Genomic DNA, 15,644 nt, shown 5'->3' on the forward strand with positions numbered 1-15,644 from the left:
TTATATACCATACATCTGTCTTGGATATATATGTATATATATTAGGGGCGATGTGCCTTTTTTCCTATGTAGATAGTCCCAGTAGTATTGTCCTACGATGGGATATTTGGATGGCTAGTCGGGATTCTTATCTGGGAGTCGTAATAGAATATCATATTTGCTGAGATGAGCATTTTCATTCAGATATAGACTTCAGCAGTTCTTACTTTCTATGATAACTGGACACATGTATGAGCTATTTGTATATCTTCGAGAATAACCTAAGACTAGCCTTGAACTATATTACCAATGGCTTACTGTATCTCGAGATTCACTGCTGTATCAGGATGGAATTCCTATTATCGAAGATGAGATTACTATGAAGACGGATATATTATCCATGATAAGTTTGGATGTGATCTTGGTAAAAGCAGCCAAGTGAGCTGCCGAGTTGATACCCTTCTCAGATGCATGATATATTAGACCCTATTATAGTGTTAGAATGTACTGCACAGTGATTCGACAAACAGGTGACTTGCATAAGTGACAGTAAGGAGTGCCACGTGTGAGACGTGAACATTGCCCTACCAGCTGTGCTAAACCCATCTACAGTCCAAGATAATAATACTCATCATGCACAGCATAGAATACCATACCCTAACTATATACAAAAAGCGTACAATACTATATACATCATCCAAACTACTCCTACCAACCCTAATCACTCACTCCCTTCCTCCTTCCCCCCCATCACCCTCCCCATCCCCTTCCACAACAATCACCACCTCCTCCTCCCCATCCCGCTCCTCCCCCCCATCATCCTCCTTAACCCCCTCCTCTCCACCCACCTCATTCTTCCAACTCCCCGCATAATGATGACTAACCAAATACTCCCCCTGCCCCTGCGGCATCCCGCCCTGTAACGCCGCAAAGCTCGCCTGGGGCAACACAAGCACATCCCCGAGCAACACCCCGCCCTCCCCAATCCCCTCAATTTCCTCCTTGCCCACCCCGCGTCCCACCTCCTCACTAATCGTCTCTAACAACGCAACAGTAATAGCCTGCGGCCCCGTCACATCCACCACATCCGGAATCATCTCCATCGTCACCTCGCCCACAGTCACATTATTCTCCCTCGCAAGCCCCTCCAACCGTCCCGCCACATACTCAATCGCATGATAGATATGTCCATTCCCGGGGGTAGACATCACCGTCCACGACGCAAACTGCCACCCGTCGAACTCGATCCCCACGACTACGTTCGCCGTCGGCGGGATCGGCCATTGCGATATAGGCACTTCGCAGGATACGTCCAGGTCGGACCAGATCCCGCCGTCGATGTAGAGGATTAGGAGCCTCAGGAGGTCGGCGCGGAGGATGGGCACGGAGAGGGACGTGTATAGGTCGGCGATTTCGGGCCAGATGGGTCGGAAGTTCGTTTCCACGTAGGCGAGGCTGGATGTTTCGGTGAGGATCTCGTGCCGTAGGTGTGGGTTTAGGGTTGTCCAGGTTGAGATCCAGGATTCGGCTTGCGTGGTGAGGCCTTTTGTGCCGGTTTTTTGCCACAGTTTGTGCGGGATGGAGTGGCTGGTTGGTTGAGTGTGGGTTTTGTGAGGGTAGGTTGTTGTGGATGTGGATGTGGATGTGGTGGTGTGGGTGGTGATTGTTGCGAGGGTGGTGGTTGGGAATAGGGTTGTTGGGTCTTCGGTGGTGGTGGTGGTTATTTGGGGTGGTTGTTGTGGTGGTAGGTGTATTTCTTGTATCTCTGCTGCCGCTGGGCTTGGGGTTGGGACGATGGTGGGTGAGATTGGTACGACGGGTTGGCGGATGAGTCGGTGGAAGAGGTAGAGGTTTAGGAAGACGAGGGAGAAGATGAGGATGGCCGTGGGTCGGGTTAACATGGTGGACATTATGTTGTTGCAGTTTAGTTTAGTTGTGATTGAGGTAGTGGTTGGTCGTGATCGTGGTAAATGTCTATTGATGCATCGCAGGATAGCCGTTCAATGAATGAATGAATGTAGATAGTTAATAAACCGAGTAGAAAATCTGCACAAAACAATATCGAATATCTAGTGTAGTGTATGGATGGAAAGAATGAAGGATAATGAATGACTAGGTGAGTTACACCTGAATTCTGCAGGGTCCACGCCCGTCTTAAAGGCGTTCAGCTGCATTCTAAGAAAGGAGAATTAGCCCTGTCCCCGACTAAACATGGCCAGTCAGATGGACCTACAGACGCCACGGATGGACCCTCCGGACCCTCTCCGCTGAGATGGGGCGATGGCAGCCGATTGGCTTCCCGCTCTGACTTAGGATCCAGTGTTGATGAGATTGCTAGGTTCACCGCGTTGCTCAGAACCCTGTTGCACGCTTTTTCTCTTTCAAGTAAAAGAATGATGGGCGTTTGGCTGTGCAGGTTGGTTGTGCTTGGGGGCTGGAAAGCAGGCTCGGACTAGTGGGGATAGTGTAGTTTTACTTTTTCTGCTGATGAATACCATGCCCGGATGGAAGTCTTGGTATTCACTAGTTGTGATGTATTTGCTAGATATTGGAATGTGAACTGAAAGAAACAAAGAATTCCATTTCCCTAAATTCTATCCTTTAAATGTATGTCAAAGTAGTTATAAGTGGTAGGACAGGCAGCCGGTGACATCCGCATGTAACACAGCAGCAGTCACGTTGCGGCTGTACCCTGTTGTAGTATCGACCGGACATCCAACCAACATTGAGGGTAGAATGATAAGCTGCTGATCTGCCATCCCAAGCAGCCAGTCTGTATTGAGAAATGGGGGCGTCAGGTCAGATAAGTTAGTCTGGTGCGGTGTCTTGTCTTAACTCTTGAGACTGAGAGTCGTGGCCGGATTGGGTGGAGTCTATTTTTAGCTAAGTTTGAATTGGGTTGGGTTGCCTGATGGGTGACAGAACCTACACAGTTACTACTGAAATCTTCCTTGCAGTAGTTCATCGGTGCCTTTATTGAGGACTTACAGACTGAGTGTGAATCTTGACGGAAATTCTTCAAAGCACAATGACCAGTCTCTTGTTTCCCCCCTAAGCAATTTGTACAATTCACACATCACAAGGCAAAGCCCAGACCCTGTAGATCTAACCAAAGTCTAAGACAGTCTGACATGACTCTGCTCTGATTGGCCCATGACAAATGCTGTCTCCATCGCAGCGGTAGCTAAGAACCACTGTATCCGGTGATCAGCGGGCAAGAGTTTCCACCGCGCAGGGCACGGGTTACTGAGGAAAGGCGAGTGTCTGGTTCGGGAGATTCCTGGTGGGGGGCCAATAAATACGAGGGTTTCATTTCCCTGAGATAGATGGCCTGGTGGGGGCCGCTTGCGGCGAAGGGAGATTAATTCGTGGATAGGTTTGCCGTTTGGGGCCGGGAGTTCACCTAGGTACTGACTGGGGAAGATTGGTATGCATCTGCTTGGCATATGGCCGCTGTCAAAACTGCTTATGCTTGGGGGCTTCATGTTTCGTCCGTTTCAGAAAGCAATTCGAAGCAGCAGCTTCAATCCTTCCATGGGGCCATTATTGCTGTTTCTCAGTTTGCTGACGCCCCTCTTGCCGTGTTGGGCGGTGCGGCTGGGTTCTGTCCGCCTTGCCATACGACGGGCAGTTTACTACCGCCTTGGACAGGCGACAACGAGATGTAAATGGGTAGTGTCAGAGGCTGTTGGGAAAAGATCCCATATATTGTAGAAGTAGCTTTCAGTAGGGAGTACAGTTCTGATATGAGCTTCTTGGTTCATGGAAGAAGATAACAGTACCATCCAGCCATGATCATGCTTGAAATGCACCCGATGTTCGTACCAGGACTATGATTATAATTCAAGTAGGTAATTTATGCTATGGACAAAACCTCTCCATTGGTCTAACATGTCATGCATACCAGTTCCCGGATTATCGATCGATTCTAAGGGATATCGCAGCTGATAGAAGGAAAGCAGCATCCAGGCAGCAAGGCTACACCAGGCGGGAGATCAGGCACCAACAAAAGACAAGCTTTTCTCAACCAATCACAGAAGGCACTATCGGCGGGGCAGACCCACTGCCATAAACAGAAACGGGAGATGAGAGTGACACTCATTTCCCAGTTCACAGTGAGACCGGACTTGACAATGACTCGCTCGCTCCGTTACTGTATGATGGTCGGTCTGAAGTGACCACTGATTTCAGCTTGCTGAGGCGGCAAATTGTTGCGTCTGCTTGATCTTATTCCGATCGGAGTCCCGAGGTGGGGTGTATCACCATATGGTGATGTTGGCTAGTTGCAAATGAAGAACTTCTCGTCTGCTCCGTCCAACTTGGGCTACGTGAACCATAAATCCTTCTTCGACACTGGGCATGGAAGCTGTTGCATGGGTGTGCGATTAAAGGAGCATCATTGTCAACACATCAAGATCATCAATAAACCCCGAGCGATTCTCACCACAATGCTGGAGACTTTTTGTCTACTATGGGGCTATACTGATAACTGGCAACTTTATCAGAAATCCCAACTCTTTCTCGTGCCTTCAAGTATCTTTGGTCTTACCTGGGACTCTCAAGCAGTGTGTGTTCTAATAAGCCACACAAATGGTGTGTCTCTTAAGTCACTTATCGATTCTGGCGACATGGTGTGTTCCGGGGAATGAAAATGTGAACAACTACTGCTGTCTTGACAGAGACAGGAGAGATTTGATGATTCACTCGACGTAAACACAAAGAGGCTTCCGAGATGCTATGTCATACTGTCTCTAATAGCCTAAAGCCGTCCCCGTTGTTCTATCCACAATATGTATCAACACTGTCTCTTCTAGGTAGAAACAACTAGGAAAGACTGGTGTTAAATACCACCGCACGTACTATGCGGTCCAAAAAGAACCTGGTCCCGGTGAAAGAGAGAGATTGCCATGGCAAGGCTGGAAGAGCGGGAATCTCCAGTCACATTGGGAAAAAATAATCCTTGTCTACAAGTGGCAGGGGTAAATGCCGCTAAGTCTCTAGCCTCATGACCACCGCGTACGACACTCACCCCGCCTATTTAAGCCCTGCGGCGCTCCTTCCATAGTGTATTCCCTTCCATCTCTTATCCTAGGCCACCGACCAGTCCACAGAGTCTTTCTGCTTGAATTTGTCCCCAATTATGGAGCAGGTCCCGCTCGTTGGCAGCAATGCTACTACAGCTTGTGATTTCCCGGGTGCCTGCGTAAGTGCGATTATAGCCCTCTGCAGAGTAACGAATACTAATCCCGCTGTGTGCACAGTGCCTCGCCCTGGCTACAGTTTTAGGGCAGGACAAAGTATCCTTTGCCGACACTGCTGCTTATGCATCGTCTCAGGGATCGTACTTTGCCCAGCAGAATAGCGAGCTTCAGCCTTCGTGCGTGGTGTTTCCAGACTCAGCCGATGACGTATCAATTGCGATCACCAGCATATTAGCAATATCTTCTGGTGTACCTGATAGCCAGAAAGCGGGCTGCCAGTTTGCGATTCGCTCTGGCGGCCACAATTCCTTCGGAGGCGCATCCAACATCGATAATGGCGTCACCATTGATCTGCGCGCTCTCAACTCTATCCGGATACAGGATGCTCCATCACAGAAAGATGAGGATGAAGATGCGCAAGACAAGGAGCCACAACACACAGTCCTTGTCGGAGCAGGCGCTACATGGGGCGAGGTCTATGCCCTGCTCTATCCGTTGGGTCTCTCGGTTGCAGGAGGCCGCGCTGCACAGGTCGGGGTTGGCGGGCTGACCCTCGGGGGCGGCATCTCCTACTTCTCACCGCGCTACGGGTGGACGTGTGACAGCTTGGTCGGCGCAGAGGTGGTCTTGGCTAACGGCACAATTGTATATTTGGATGAGGACCAACATCCGGATTGGCTGGCAGCGCTACGCGGGGGCGGCGCTAACTTTGGGGTTGTCACAGGCTTCAATTTGCGGACTTTCCCACAGGGTCTTATTTACGGTGGGTTCATCTACCACAGCACTGAGACTATTGACGCCCAATTACGTGCCTTCGCCGAGCTGGCTGATCCCAAGGCCGGCGCGAGCAGCTATGATGAGTATGCTTCGTTGATCACCAGTTTCGGGTTCGCCGGAGGCCAGGGGGCTGCCATAGTGAATAGTGTTGTGTATACGGGAGAGCTCGAGGAACTAAAGAATGATGGAGTAACACCGCCCCCAACTGTGTACAGAGCGCTTTTCGACATCCCACAGTTGTTCAGCACCGTGCGTGTGGCACCCACGCATGAGGTGGCTATTGAGCAAGGGTCGTTTTCATAGAGCGGGAAACGGTAAGAATATCTTTCTTCATCTGATCTTTCAGTGCTGACGACAATTACATAGACAGCTAAGTGTAGTAGCAACGCATGGCGTGACCCTTTCTATGTTGAATGCGACCTACCTCCAGTGGAACTCCAGTCTGGAAGCCGTACAGGACGTGCCAGGCATTGTGTGGTCGATCTCTCTTGAGCCACTACCTCCGGCAATTTATGCGCGGGAACCTCCCGGTCATAATGCTATGGGATTATCATCCCCCGAACAGCCTGAGCGGCCACTAGTGGTGACCTTACTGAGCGCCACCTGGGATGACGCGGCTGATGATGCCCGGGTTGAGGAAGCCGCCAAGGCGCTGTTTTCAGGCTTTGAATCGGATGCGTATGCATTGGATGCATATAATTCTTTTGTTTATCTGAATTATGCGGCGCAATGGCAGAACCCGATTGCTAGTTATGGCCCTGAGAGCGTTGAGCAATTGCAACGCATCAGCCGTGAGGTAGATCCAACGGGCGTCTTCCGGAACATGATGCCAGGGGGTTTCAAGATACCGCTGTGAATTGTGATTCTCCCTCGTTGTTTCTTATTGACCTGTTCTTCAGTATAGACCTCAGTCCAGATATGCTTTCGGAGCTTGTTTAGCACGAGTGAATTACGAAGTAGGCATTATGAAACTGCTCATCACTATGGGTCAATAATATCAGAGCCGGAGGTGTTTATATCCAGCGTTCTTTATATGAATGTGAAGCAAAAATAGTTATTGAACACGATATCCCCTAAATGTGCCCTTCTTTACTCTTCTCTGAAATCTCATAATATGGATAATAGCCATTTATATGGTTTCTATTTCATGTCATAAGTATTTCATTTGAATTAGGCATCAATACCTAGAGAGGACGTAAATTTCTCATGATCGTCGTTACAAAATCTGTGAGCCCAGATAATATAAGGATCTATGTTTTAGATTCCTTAGGCGGCTAAAGGCTTGTTTTCGTTCGTAGATGGCCTCCATCCGAGCTAAGCAACGATCGACTGAACACGAAGCTATTATGGCAATAATATCACACACATATATATATATTTGAATGCGTCCGTCGCTAAGTATTGCAACAATTTAGAGCCTATGCGCCCAGCTCTCAGGTACTAACTGGCGATTACCCAGACGAATAATTTCAGCTGAGAGATCTAGGAATGTGGCCAAGTTTATAATCCATAGAAATTACTCATTGCAATGATCAAGACAGCCAAAACCAACTCAAACTAATCCTCCCACTTGTCATTTGAAGCCAACCGCGAGTTCTCCACAATGGTCTGCGCCAAATCCATAATCGAAGAATAGTTCACAATGTCCAGAATGGAGACATCGGCTTGGGCCTCCTTCAAACACCATACGCGAATATCAACAGCAGTTAAGCTGTCCACTCCGTATCCACTGACAGGTTTCGATGCGTCAACGTCCTCAACTTCGACCATCATCTGATTCGCTAGCCGAGCCCTGAGCGCGTCCGTCACTGCCTCAGTGGCAGACGCTCGGCTTGGCGCCTTCTTAATCTGTTCCGATAGTGCCGGGCCGGATTCACCGTCGTCTTGGCTTATCGCTCCGATTCGGCTTAGACGGGCCAGCCGGGCGTTGGAAAGAGTGTATGGCACATCAAGACCCTCGGCGGCCAAATGTCCACCAGTAGGCAACCCCAGAATGATCTGCGGGTTGCTGGACTTGCGGGTGTTTTCGTCACTGCCCATTGTTGTTTGCAGAATACCGAGAAGCTCGTCACCATTGAGACCGACAAAACCGAGGGATCTGATAAGTTCTGTGATATCGCTTCTCTGGGCCATGTATCCTATGTCAGTTACTGGCCCGACATCAATCGACACTGCAGGTAGACCCCGTGCATGGCGATGATGTGCAAGCGCATCAATGAAGGTGTTTCCTGTGATATCTGATTAGTACCCGAAGACATGAAGCCAAAGGAAACAAGACGAACCGGCTGCATAATTCCCCTGGCCACGCAGTCCGGCAATACCAGAAGCCGAGGATAGCATAACGAAGAAATCTATTTCTGCTGGTGCAGTGAGGTGCAGATTCCAAGAGCCCAGCGCTTTGATTTTGGTGCTTAGCTCCCATTGATCGGGTGTCATTTGTTCAAATGTTGAATCCTGTGAGGGACGTCAGTCAAATGTCGCTGCAAGAGTCGGGGAAAGCTCACGGCAAGGGCCATCGCGGCCTGCACGATTCCTCGAACAGCCGGTAACCCGTCCGTCGCCATCTGCTTCATTGTCGCTTCGACCTGCTCCAATTCACAGATGTCACATTTGTATGCTACACCATTTGCCCCTTCGGTAGCGATTTCCTCGAGTACCCTTGGGGCATCAAGATGATCTGAACCGCTGCGTGACAAAAATACCAGAGTTCGAGCACCTCGTTGCACCATCCACTTCGCAATATGTTGGCCAAGCCCGCCAAACCCTCCAGCTATGATGTATGTGGCATCTGCATCAAGCTTTGTTGCCTTGATTGGGGGTGGAATGGCCAAGACTTGGTCCTCATCATTGGCCTGAAAAACTATCTTGCCCATTTGCTTGCCGCTGTGCAGAAGTCGGAGACCATCAGGAAATTCTGAAAAGGTCATGACATGCAAAGGGGATGGCGGGTTACAATTATTCTCGAAATAAAATCTCATCGCATTCTCGAACAGGGTCGTTGCGCGCGGCAGATATTTGTCGTATAGTTCATGGACATTGACAGAGAAAGATGCCACATTCTTGGGAAGAGGACCCATGTCAAGCCCGGTATCCTCGGCTGTCATGTCTTAGCAAGTACAAGAGACAATGATTTGATGATAAAATACTCACCAGTACTATTCAATCGTATGTCCACAAATCGTCCAAACGAAGCCACGCATGTTCGTGAATGTTGAAGCTGTTCACCTGACAGCGAATTGAGTACAACATCAACACCACTCCCTTTGGTCAACCTGGACACTCCTTGAGAGAAGCTGAGATCCCGGCTGTAAAAGATGTGATCATCCTGAATGCCGTATGTATCCATGAGGTGAAGCTTCTTCTCTTCTGACCCTACGGTGACATACACCTTTGCGCCCAGATTTAGTGCGATCGTGATGGCGGCTTGCCCTACCCCGCCAGCCCCCGTATGGATGAGAAGGCTCTCGCCACGTCGCAGTCTCGCACATTCAACCAAGGAATGATAGGCAACACAGTAGCTGACTGGCAATGACGCTGCCACTGGAAAGGGCATCCCGAATGGCATCGGCTGCACCATGGCTTCTGGAACGCGAGTAAAATTTGCAAAAGCCCCGGAACTCCAAGCCATGACTCGGTCTCCAGTTCGATACTTGGTGACAGCTTCGCCCACATTGCGGATGATACCGCTACACTCATGGCCGAATTTAGGGTCGGCGACTTGGTCAAGCGCTGACAGAAGATCATGCGAGTTAAGCCCAGTTGCCTTGACTTCTATCTCGACAGTGTCAGGGGACAAAGATTCTTGGTGGCTCAGATCATCCCGAAAATGAATTGAATCAAAGACCCCCGGCGCACCCAGGGGAAGACCCAATGATCTTCCCGGTTGTTTCAATGGTCCAAGCACTGGTTGAGGTCCGTCGCGCAGAACTGAATAAAAGTCATTGAGCCTCTTATTCATTCTGATACGCGGAATTAGGATTTGACCACCACGCGCCGTGAATTCGTGGTCGATATCCCCGTTTGCAATGCGTTTCAGAACACCCATAATGATGCTAGCACCGATAGGGCTGTGAGAGTCTTCGGTATCCAAGTCAAGTGTCGTCAGTGATAGTTCGGGGTGCTCATGGCTAACACTCCGGAAAAGCCCCGTGACCAATGATGCTTTGGGGTTACTGCATTCAAAAGTCGCCCCTGCCGTTACCCAGAGTGTGCCCTTTGACTCAAGAAGTAAACGTTTGAGGAGCAAGAAATCCTTTGCGTTAAGATCAAACAGTATCGGGCACTCCAACTCCGGGAGGAATAGGCAGAAGTTGTCTCCGAGGTCTATCCGCTCCGTATCGCATAGAGTTGCATGATGTATGCGTATACCATGAGACTGTAGCTGCTCTGTCAGACCCCTCGACAGCTCACCAGGGCGACAAGGGCTGACAAGCAGAATGTCTTTGGGAAGGGAGCTGTCCAAATCAAGCGCCATCCTTGAGCTAAGGAATGGAATGGAAGAGGCGTCACTGTTATGATCTTCCGGAGCCACGTATTCGATGTTCGTCAGACCTCTCTCTGCCAGGTTTTGTATCCACGTTTCTCGCGACTCACTCAAGTCCTTTGCGAGAAGTACAATGAGAACCCCGTTGGCTTCCAACAAGCCTTTGGATTGCTCAATTGCATTCCCGGCTGCCGTCCGTCCGTCCCCAGCGTTGATGATAATACAGTGGTATGTTTGGGACGATAATCCTTGCTCCTGCCAATCTTGGCTCAGGGCCAATGGGGTGGCATGAAAATATGGCGCACGGGAATGCATCCTTTTCTTCAATAATGCTGCTTCATCATTTGATCCGGTGGCAGTGTACTGCTCCAGTAACGGAACTGATTCACCATCGTGCCCCTCAAGCGCATCAAGAAGCCTCTCTGTTACATTGCCATCCCCGGCACCTATCTCTAGAATTTTTAAATCAGAAAATTTGTGTCCGAGAAGTCTGATGAATGATTCCAAAGGTCCCATTTTGTCTGGACCATCCGCTGCAGGGTTTGACAAATCCAGTTTGCGAAGTTCCTGGCTCGTCAGATGCAAAGCATCTTGTTCCCAGTGTATCTCACTTGCAATTCTCTTCTGGGCTGTTTCCAGACCATCTTGACCCTCAGAGCTAATACCGCCTCCTAGGCGAGTGACTTTGATTCTGTCCAGGATTATAAGAGGCTTTTCCCTGTTCTCAGAGAATGCCCGAATGTTCAATTCTGCATCTCTGAGACCATGTCGTGTCGCTGAAGAGTGTGCCCTGAGCACCGTGCCCGGGCGAGCCGAAATACCCGCGGATATAACCAGTCTACCGATGGACGTGGGAATCACTGGTCCCTTTTCTCCTTCTCCGTGATTTAATATGGCAAGTGAAGCATGGATAACCGGATCGAGAGTACAGGGATGCACCAAGTGGTCATGAGTGAAGTTTTGCGGCATCTTGCTTCTCACATCTGGTGTTTGAACATCGAAAACCATTTCTCCCTGGTTCAATCGGAGGTTGCTGACGTTCTGAAACGTTTCACCGAACCAGAGATCTAGTTCAGATTGTTCTGCATAAAAAATTTCAGATGACATGGACCGAGAGCATCTTTTTTCTACTTCCTCATATTCTGACCGATACAACATGGTTGTCTCCTCTTCTTCATTCGTGAACGACCCCATGTTTTGATTGATCTTATACTGTACCCGCAGGACGCCAGTGCAGTTTTGTGACCAGGGATTGTGGCCAACACGGGAATATATCGAGAATTCTTGCCAGCCCGAGGACTTTTGGTGAAAATGCACCATCGTTTCTGCTCCCTCTTCTCCCTTGGGAATAATAATGGCGTTTTTAATAGACACATCACGTATCTCGTACGCCTTTATCGCCTTGTCAGGGTCTGCCGTTTCCCTCGCGGCTTCCAATGCCATGACAAGCATTCCGGCGGCGGGATAAATCACTTTACCTTGCACCTGATGATCTTCAATCCAGGGATTTTCGGAAGGGCGTAGGAAATGACGCCAGCGTGCATGGGTGTTGTTACCCTCGTTGTCCCTGATCCCAAGGAGGTCCTTCCTGGGGAATTTCTTGAACCGGTATGCACTGGCTACAGCTGGCTCGTGCCAATATCGATTAGAATGATTCCACGGATAGGGTGGCAAGTCGACAAGAAGCTGAGTTGTTTCGCTTGGATCAGGGGTATTCGCGGCAACAATATTAGAATCGTACCCATGCTGGAAAAGAACACCAATCGCCTCCAGGAGACTTTGTGCTGCATCTTTGTTCCGATCCAAGGCGGATACGCTAGTACAATCTACCTGAATTGCCTTTAAGTTTTGTTTCACCGGTCCTTGGAGGGCACCGTGAGGGCCGATCTCAAGCATGAGGTTGACATAGGAGTACCCCTTCGGGCGCTTCGATCTCCGACTGTCCGAATGGTTGATAAGTGCTTGCATTGCCTGAGAGAATTTAACCTGGTTTATGAGGTTTGTCACCCAGTAATCTCCACCCAAGCTACAGTTGTCAATTGAGGCTCCTGTCACACACGAGAACATCTTCGGTAAATCCGGTGTCTCTGGAAGACCATGCACATCTTTCAGAAGGTCTCGGTACATGTCCTCGACCACCTTCATATGTGCTGAATGATAGGCTCGATTGACCCCAAGCTTCTTAGCTAGATGGCCATCGGATTTTATGAGCTTCGCAGCATCGATAATCGCAGGAACGTCACCAGACAGGGTAACACTGTTCGGACTGTTGACACAGGCAACGACAAGCTTTCCAGAGGACACCTGTTGAATATAAGACTGAGCCTCCTGCTCACTAATAGCAGCCGCTAACATATCACCATCAAGGGGATGGTCTGGGTCAACGTCTGGTGCTATCGAGCACACCTGACCGCGATAATATGCCACTGTCCAGGCTGCCTCTCGGGTTAGGGCACCCTTTGCATAAGCAGCGGCTGTTTCTCCACCAGAATGACCAATCACCGCCTCAGGGGGCCATATGTCCCAGCTTTTCAGGAGGTCAACCATCGCCACTTGCAATGCAATGCAAAGAGGTTGACTGAATTCAGGAGGATTTATCCTGGAAGATTCTGCGTCACGAGAGAGCTCTTCCACAAGTGACCACGGGCAGCCCAGAGACTTCAAATATTGGTCGGCAGTTCTCAGACTATTGGCATATACACCGTAGTGCATTAATCGGCGACCCATTGCATGGTGCTGTGCACCCTGACCAGTGAAAACGAGGGCAAGCCTGGGCCGCTGTGATGACCGGACAGCAGGGGCTATATCAACTTCGCCGCTCGCAATCTCTCCTGGATCCGAGCAAACAGTGAACGACCTCCAGGGAAACTGCGTGCGCCGCTTTACTGCTGTATACGCCAAGTTCGACAGCAGTTTCGACCGCTCGACTTGCGTGAGCATGCCCGACTTTCCATCGAGAAATTGTTTCCATGACTCCGAAATTCGTTTCAGCCCGCCTTGCTCGTGGGCCGACCACAAAATAAGCTTCGGAAACGGTTGCACATAGCCATGTGTATCTCGCGATAAAGTGAGGCTATTTGCATCATGCTTGTCACGACACAGGTCAGGGTTTTCGGTAAGTTTCGCGGGTACATTGGAATTGTGACGGCCCCTGCCAACATTTGCCTCGAGATAGGAGTAAGCATTTTCCAGGATAGCGTGTGCATTCGCACCAGCAAATCCGAACGAGTTAACACTAGCTCGCCGAGGGCCTTGGTCCGGCCACGGAGTTACTTCCGTAGGCACGGCTAAGTTCCATTCCTCGGCGCGAATACGGGGATTGAGTTTGTCCAGCCAGATTTGAGGCGGAATTATGCCTTTTTCAAGAACATAGACAGTCTTTATAAGCGATGCAAGACCGCTGCCGCCTTCGAGATGACCGATGTTTGCCTTTAACGATCCCACCCAGAGTGGCTGACCTGGCGGTCTCGATTTTCCAATGGTCTCTCCCAAGGCTTGGGTTTCGATTGAATCCCCTGCGACTGTTCCAGTACCCTGCCGCTTATTAACACGGTGTTCTCGAGCAGGCTTAGAAATAGTAGCAACCTACATGTGCTTCAAAATAACCTGTGTCTCTCATTTGCAATCCCGCCTCTTCGTACACCTTCTCGATCAGGGCTTTCTGCATGTTCTTTGATGGAAGTGTCAGGCCGGGTGTATTCCCATCCTCGTTACTTCCGGTATTGCGGATCACTGCACGAATGACATCGTTGTCTTCGATGGCTTTATCTAGTGGTTTGAGCACCACAAAACAGGTACCCTCCCCACGACCGTAGCCATTAGCCTTCTCATCGAAGGTCTGCGACTTGCTATCCGGGGAGACCATCTGTAGGTTGGAAAGCTTCATGTAAATCTCTGGGAACGAGATGATGTTCACACCACCCACAAGCGCCTGGTTCAGTCAGCGATAATTCCCGTGGATTTCAATTCCGAAGTACGTACCGTTTCTGATTCACCAAGCCGAATACTTTGACAGGCAAGATGGAGTGCTATGAGAGACGAAGAACATGCTGTATCAACTGTCATGCTTGGGCCAGCCAAGTTGAAGAACCATGAGACGCGATTCGAGAGACATGATGACTCGGTCCCTGTTGCATGATAAAATGGAAGGTTATCGAGATCCAAGTTCTGGAGGAGCTGGTAATCATGGTTGAAGCACCCGACATAGCAAGAGGTGCGAGATCCGGAGATACGATCCATTGTAATACCCGCTGCTTAGAGTCAGATTTGTGGAAAGTCTTTATGGCTGAAGAAGACAAACCATTTTCCATAGCCTCGTATGCAACTTCCAGGCACATTCGCTGCTGGGGATCCATGGCTCTCGCCTCAGAAGGGGTGATAGAGAAAAATGGCGCATCAAATTCATCGATATTTTGGTTCATGAAGTGGCCACCACACGAGTTTGAAGTTCCTGGGCGATCAGGCTGCGGGTGGTAGAATACATCTGCGCTGAATCGATCTTTAGGCGTCTCCGAGAGAGTGCTTTTCGCGTTCAGGAGGAGTTCCCAAAGCCGATCTGGATTCGATGCGTCCCCTGGGAATCGGCCCCCAATGCCAACGATGGCAATGGGCATAACTGGATTGTCTTGTGTACCTGGCATGGTGTATTTGTGCTGGAAGGATGATGTAGATATTTGCGTTTTTCAGGTACAAGCTTGAAAAATCCCAACTTACTGTAGTTATTGGAGAGTTGGTAGATGGAGTATAAGTAGATTTAGTGCTGAGACTATTCTTTTTCTTTTTATGTACATTAGTCCCCCGGGGAGCAGCCCGACCCTTCAACAATCATCTAGACGTGCTCCAGTCTGGTATTGTCCCAGGGCAGTTTGTCATTGTAACATACTGAACAATACAAAAAGGTAAAATCTCCACACCGTCAGTGGCAATCTTTAGACTATAAGCAGGATATCAATCTACGATCTAGTCATACATCTCCGCTCGATGCAGATTGACGTATTAAAGAATGGCCAGAATCCAAGTCTAGCTCAGCAGTCAGCTTTCTAGGTCAGCCCACTGATGTACCTATCTGAAGAAAGAGCACGGCATCTTGCATGGATCGTCAACGGTCTCTCTCTATTTGGCCCCGCACCTCCTGCACCTTGCCACAAAAGTCTGATTGCATTGTTGAGATACTAATGATCTGTCTTGGAACGTTGTTAACATTC

The 15,644-nt window shown here is 49.5% G+C and overlaps 3 protein-coding genes across 3 annotated transcripts; 1 reads left to right on the forward strand and 2 right to left on the reverse strand.

Moving 5' to 3' along the window:
- Nucleotides 1–636: 636 nt before the first annotated feature.
- On the reverse strand, nt 637–1,889 carry BO85DRAFT_440729 (glycosyltransferase family 32 protein; the record flags this gene model as incomplete). The annotated part of the gene is made up of 2 exons (XM_025658783.1): nt 637–640; nt 709–1,889. The coding sequence occupies 2 exons, from the start codon at nt 1,887–1,889 to the stop codon at nt 637–639; spliced, it is 1,185 nt and encodes a 394-aa protein (XP_025513300.1).
- Nucleotides 1,890–5,119: 3,230 nt separating this feature from the next.
- On the forward strand, nt 5,120–6,813 carry BO85DRAFT_461516 (FAD-binding oxidoreductase; the record flags this gene model as incomplete). The annotated part of the gene is made up of 3 exons (XM_025661792.1): nt 5,120–5,182; nt 5,241–6,247; nt 6,324–6,813. The coding sequence occupies 3 exons, from the start codon at nt 5,120–5,122 to the stop codon at nt 6,811–6,813; spliced, it is 1,560 nt and encodes a 519-aa protein (XP_025513301.1).
- Nucleotides 6,814–7,514: 701 nt separating this feature from the next.
- Nucleotides 7,515–15,080, reverse strand: BO85DRAFT_499251 (type I polyketide synthase; the record flags this gene model as incomplete). Its single annotated transcript, XM_025664063.1, has 8 exons — nt 7,515–8,185; nt 8,240–8,411; nt 8,462–8,809; nt 8,888–9,054; nt 9,108–13,974; nt 14,030–14,371; nt 14,422–14,690; nt 14,741–15,080. 8 exons carry the CDS (start codon nt 15,078–15,080, stop codon nt 7,515–7,517), a joined length of 7,176 nt encoding a protein of 2,391 aa, XP_025513302.1.
- Between the last annotated feature and the right edge of the window lie 564 nt (nt 15,081–15,644).

The sequence above is a fragment of the Aspergillus piperis genome (genome assembly GCF_003184755.1).
Source record: "Aspergillus piperis CBS 112811 unplaced genomic scaffold BO85scaffold_16, whole genome shotgun sequence".
NCBI lineage: Eukaryota > Fungi > Ascomycota > Eurotiomycetes > Eurotiales > Aspergillaceae > Aspergillus > Aspergillus piperis.